Source organism: Beauveria bassiana, assembly GCF_000280675.1.
Source record: "Beauveria bassiana ARSEF 2860 unplaced genomic scaffold BBA_S00002, whole genome shotgun sequence".
Classification (NCBI taxonomy): Eukaryota; Fungi; Ascomycota; class Sordariomycetes; order Hypocreales; family Cordycipitaceae; genus Beauveria; species Beauveria bassiana.
This window is the reverse complement of record NW_007930837.1, coordinates 1,959,175-1,964,398: the sequence shown is the minus strand read 5'-3', so window position 1 is coordinate 1,964,398 and position 5,224 is coordinate 1,959,175. Positions and strand designations below refer to the sequence as shown.

The window sequence follows — 5,224 nt, the reverse complement described above, 5'->3', positions numbered from 1 at the left end:
AGATTCTTAAGTACTTTTATATAATAAAGATTAATCTAACCTAATTTTATTACTAGTATATAAAGCTTAGGTATTACCTTCTTTATATATTCTTCTTTTTAGCTTAATAAAGTCTTTTAATATAAGTTAATAAACTATTAAACTAGTTAGTAAATAGTTACTAACTAATTCTTATTCTTTATCTATAATAATATCTTTTATAGATATTATATTAGACTTTTATTAGATTTACTTAAAGTTTATCTTCTAGATTATTATTAATTAAAATAAGTTAAAGATAAATCTATAGCCTTTTAATAATCTTTTCTTAAGTATTTTACTTATAAGTTTAACTATTTATTATATTTATTTTAGAATTACTTATTAATAAGAAGGTTAGTAATTATAATATAAAATAAGTTAATAATTAGTTCTTAACTAGTTATTACTACTTAACTTATAGGTTTTACTTTTTATAGTATTTATTTTATATTTACTTAATTAAAGATATTAAAATTATATTTACTAAGTAATTAGTAATTAGTTTATAAGTTATTCTTAACTTATTAATAATTAATTATATATTATTATAACCTTTAGGCCTTTATAATTATTAGAAAATTATTAATATTAATTTATAACTTCTAACTACTATTATAATATTAATATATTAGAGATAAATTAGTAAATCTTTAATTAGTAATATTAAATATAATATTAAAGATTTAATTATAAACTAAATAGTTATAACTTTAAGTAAAGAGTTAAGTTATTTAGTTAAAAATAATAATAAACTTTATTTAAATAAATAATTACTTTTATACTAAATAATTTATATTTAAGGAGGTTATCTTAATAAGTTTTACTATTTAAATATACTTAATAACCTATAAAATTCTTATATAAAGCTATTATATAAAGAGGTAAAAGTATACTTATTATAATATATTTATAATAAAATAATAATAGGTTTAGAATTAGTTATATTATTAATAAAGCCTATATATTTTAAGTATATATTAAGTAGAGATTAATTCTCTATTAATTAATAAATATATTTATCTTTTTATTATATATCTAGTATAGTTAACTAACGGGTTATACCTTATATAAATTTTTAAAGTAGGGGGGACCTTAGCTAAGGGTGCCCTCCCTTAGCTTAACTCACTGAGGTACCCTCAGGTGAGTTACGACCCCATCTAGGTAGGTAGCTCACGTGATGCCACAGGTACAGTGGGTGTACCTGCGTAGGCTTTTCTTATGCTCTCAGCTATGTTAGGCGTTTGATTTGATTCGAAAGGCGATCAAGAAAAGAAAGCCGTCTGGGAATATAAAACTGCTAGTGATTTTCTTCTCTCTCTTGTTTTCTGCTTTTATCCTGTACGTTTACCATTCCACTTTCAACGCCAGAAAAGCAGCCAGCTTTAGCTAGCTAGCTTTGCCAGCGCAGCCCAAACAGGGGCCGTGAGTCTTGGTTTTGCGACGGCGGCGGCCGAACAATAAGGGAAATTAAAAAAAATCAGCAGAAGGAAGATTGACAAGCAGAATGAGAAGAATAACAGAAGCCATGAGAATCAATCTTATCAAGACTAAGCAAGCTACCTACGCGCGAGAGAGGTGTTTTTGGAAAGGGCTTCAACAGCTGGTCTACGCCCAATGCGTTTGCTGCCTAGCTAGCTGATTGTTGAAGAAGAAAGAACTAAGAAGAGAAGAAGAGGAAGAAAACGATAGAAGAAAAAAAGAACTGATCATGATTTCATATCTATATTATACTATATAATTCTGGCATGGTATAAAGACTCTGATATAATAGGGATGCTAGCATTCTCGCATTGCATGTTGATCGTGTGACGGGCAACACGGGGAACACAGAGAAGAACAAACAAACAACAACAAATCCACAGCAGACGATGAGTGTTCACAGCATGTTGTTGTGCAAGGCGAGTATCCGAAGAGCCCAAGCTCAACCAAATATTTACACAGCATACGACGAGTGCGCACAGCATGTTGTGTGCGATCCGCAGAATCCAAGCTCAAGCAAATAAATCCACAGCATAAGACGAGGGCTCACAGCATCTTAAAGCGCAAGGCAGGCATCCGTAGCTAGGTAGGTAAACTATGCCTACTTGGGATTTAGCCAATGGGATCGTAGTATTTCGAGGTAGCTCCTGAACAAGACTCGCCATCACCTCTCGCCATTGCGCTGGCCAAACCCGTCACCATTACCTCTTCGCACGCCATCTGCATCTCTAGCAGCCGTCTCTGACGGCGCTTTAAGCAGCTCCTCAGAAGTGCTAATAGCAGACTTATTAGCTGTGTTTGGCGGGGTTTGTTGGCAGCGTTGTTGGCAGTGTTGTCGGCAGCGTTGTTGGCAGATGGCGCGTTAATGATGCCGCGAGACTTGGCCCCACTTCGTCTCCGTCGACGTCACTGTATGAGCCCCTTGTTCCTATATAGCTGATTGGCTGCACTAACTGGATCCAGGTATTGCGCCAACATTATTTGTAGGTTACCAAGAGGGAACAAAAAAAAAACGGCTCTCGTCGATTCTCGATACTGTCTTATTAATAATAAATACACGCGAGAGCAAGTAAAGTAGTAATTTTTTTTTTTTAAAAAAAAACATAAGTTATATCTTTAATCATTTTCACACTTATCATATATTTTTTTTTGTATTTATTTAAACAGTCTATGTCCAGAAAAACGACGGGTTTAGAAACGAGGTGCTTTCTCAGAAGGGCCGGTTCAATATGTCCCCCACATGGTTACGAGGCGTGTTACCCTCAGTGTAACTTGGCTGCCTAGCCGTGACCTAAATAGGCAGATTTATGCGAAATATCGAAAAATCGAGAACTTCCGCCTAATTGTATGCAGAACCCTCAGACGCGCCTCACCACACGCATACAATAAAGGTCAGCTGCGAGGGGGTTCATGTGAGCCTCTTTCCGTAAACATCATGGCCACGTCCTTTACTGTCACACCACAAGCCGTGTCACATGCTAGATATCTGCTATATAAAGGCAAGCCAGAGGCGAGACTAGACCTCTGATCAGAATTCACGATCTCTATCACTACTTCCGTTTCAGTTCGCTACTGCCCTTTCACAACCCTTATTTTCACAACCCTGACCTTGACCCAACAACTTCAAAATCCTCACTACTCAACACTTTACTTACTGATCATGTCTCCCACACCCTATTTGCAAAGCATCACCTCTCCGAACGCCTTTAACAATCAGTATCGTACCGAGAAGGGACGATCGTTCTCAGAACTAAAGAATACACCCGCCAGCGAGTAGGGTCGCAAGGACCTCTTTGCTTGTCGGGTTCTCCCGAAACAGCTCAACCAACAACAATCACTTTTAGTGCCTTTTGCGGAGAAGTAAAAGCATAATACAGAAATGACGGCATTTTTGAACGGGCCCACGGATCCAGCGCACTTGGGTGGCAGCGAGCTCGCCCTGGTGAAGGAATACGGCCACTCTCTGGGGCAGCTTTGGGCCGCCCTGGCGACATTCCTGGGCCCGCCCGAGCGCCGCCAGCTCGTTTCCCCTCCCGATGATGGCCAAGGCGGTGATGGTAACGGGGATAACGATGACGACGGGAATAACGATGACGACGGGAATAACGATGACAACGGGAATAACAACGATGGCAGTGGGAATAACAACGATGGCAGTGGGAATAACAACGATGGCGGCGGCGATTACGCCAGAAGGCCGAAGCATGCCCGACGCGGCACCAGGCAGGAGGGATTTGTTGACTCGAGCAAGATGGAGATTGAGTCAAGCAGCCCCATCGAGGCATCATCCCAAAGCACACTCGGCTACGTACACATGGAGAGCCACGCCCTCGCCGAAGGGCCCGAGGACGACACGTTGCGCCTGATTACCTGCGCGCTCCGCCACGTACTGTACTTTGCGCCGCCCAACAATGAGCCGAACACAGCCGGCGCCGTCATCGAGGTCCGTGACGCCAAGATAAGGCTCGCGGCGATAACTGGCTCCCACTCGCTCGTCGCCGTGGACGACGGCGGCTTGTGCCTGCGAAAGCCCCTAGTGTTGGCCAGCCACGGCGACCCGCAAAAGCCTCAAAGGTTGGTGTACATGACGGCCAATGATCACGTCCTGATGCTGGAAGCCAAGAGGAGACTGCAGTGCTTCCAAGAGGGCCGACCGATCATATCCGACTCCTGCCTCGCGCAAATGACTTGCCAGGCTTTGACCTGGAAATTTGCGAACGTGGGATCCTACGACAGGTACGTTGAATTTGGCGAAATGACTTGTCCACTGCGAGTGATTGTTGGGCTGCTTCTAACTCTTTATAGCATCTTCATCCTGCATGCAGCGCAGAATTATTTCTGCTTTCTTCGATTTGACATTTCCGTCGACTACCTGGGGGATATACAGTCAGAGGAGCCTGAGCTCTTCTTAAACGTGTATCACACTCCGTGGTACAGCCTGGGCCAGAAAGGTGGCCGGACCTATTTCGCAGATACACTGTGTTCTATCATGAAGTGGGCAATGTCTTAGGGCACACCTATGGGGGGCGAGCTCAACCTTGGTCGAACATCAACCTTGGTCGAAGAAACCTCAACCTTGGTCGAAGTGGGGCAAAATGGCAGAAAAAAGATGCTCTATTGCAGATGTGTAACAGCTGCTCTAATTATTTAGTATACACCTAGCATATGCCTACTATTTATTGGGAATATACAGATATATTAGGCTATGTACTCTGGCGCTAGTTATTAACTCTAGCGCTGTTAACTCTAGCGCTGTTAACTCTAGCGCTGTTGACGCTGGCAGCTGGTGTCACCTATACTAGGTAGGCACCCCTTATTTAGCGGGCACCCACTTCCACAATACAACATCCTTACCTGTGCCTGACAGCTGGCTGTTCACTCTGGCGCTGTTGACTCTCATTTTATCAAGGCATATTCCCTATATATTCTAGGCAAATGCCTTGTATACTCTGATATATATAGTAATTACTTATCTAGCAAATGCAGCATCGAGTAAAGGCCATAGCCTGGCCCACGAATTGTTTGAAAACTCTTGGGCTGTAGTTGACAATTTCAAAGATCCCTCCGAGACATGGAGTTTGTGACGATTCCTCTACCGTCACGCCAATAGGCAAGAGACTAAATTCCGTACGAGCATGCAACGGGATCCCAACTAAGGCTTATAGTGTACGCGATACAACGTATTAGTTCTATGAGGGGTGAATACTCTATCTAATAAATGGGG

At 41.2% G+C, this 5,224-nt stretch overlaps 1 protein-coding gene across 1 annotated transcript; it reads left to right on the top strand.

Moving 5' to 3' along the window:
* Positions 1-3,379: 3,379 nt before the first annotated feature.
* BBA_01239 (uncharacterized protein) lies at positions 3,380-4,510 on the top strand (the record flags this gene model as incomplete). The annotated part of the gene is made up of 2 exons (XM_008596336.1): positions 3,380-4,236; positions 4,306-4,510. The coding sequence occupies 2 exons, from the start codon at positions 3,380-3,382 to the stop codon at positions 4,508-4,510; spliced, it is 1,062 nt and encodes a 353-aa protein (XP_008594558.1).
* Between the last annotated feature and the right edge of the window lie 714 nt (positions 4,511-5,224).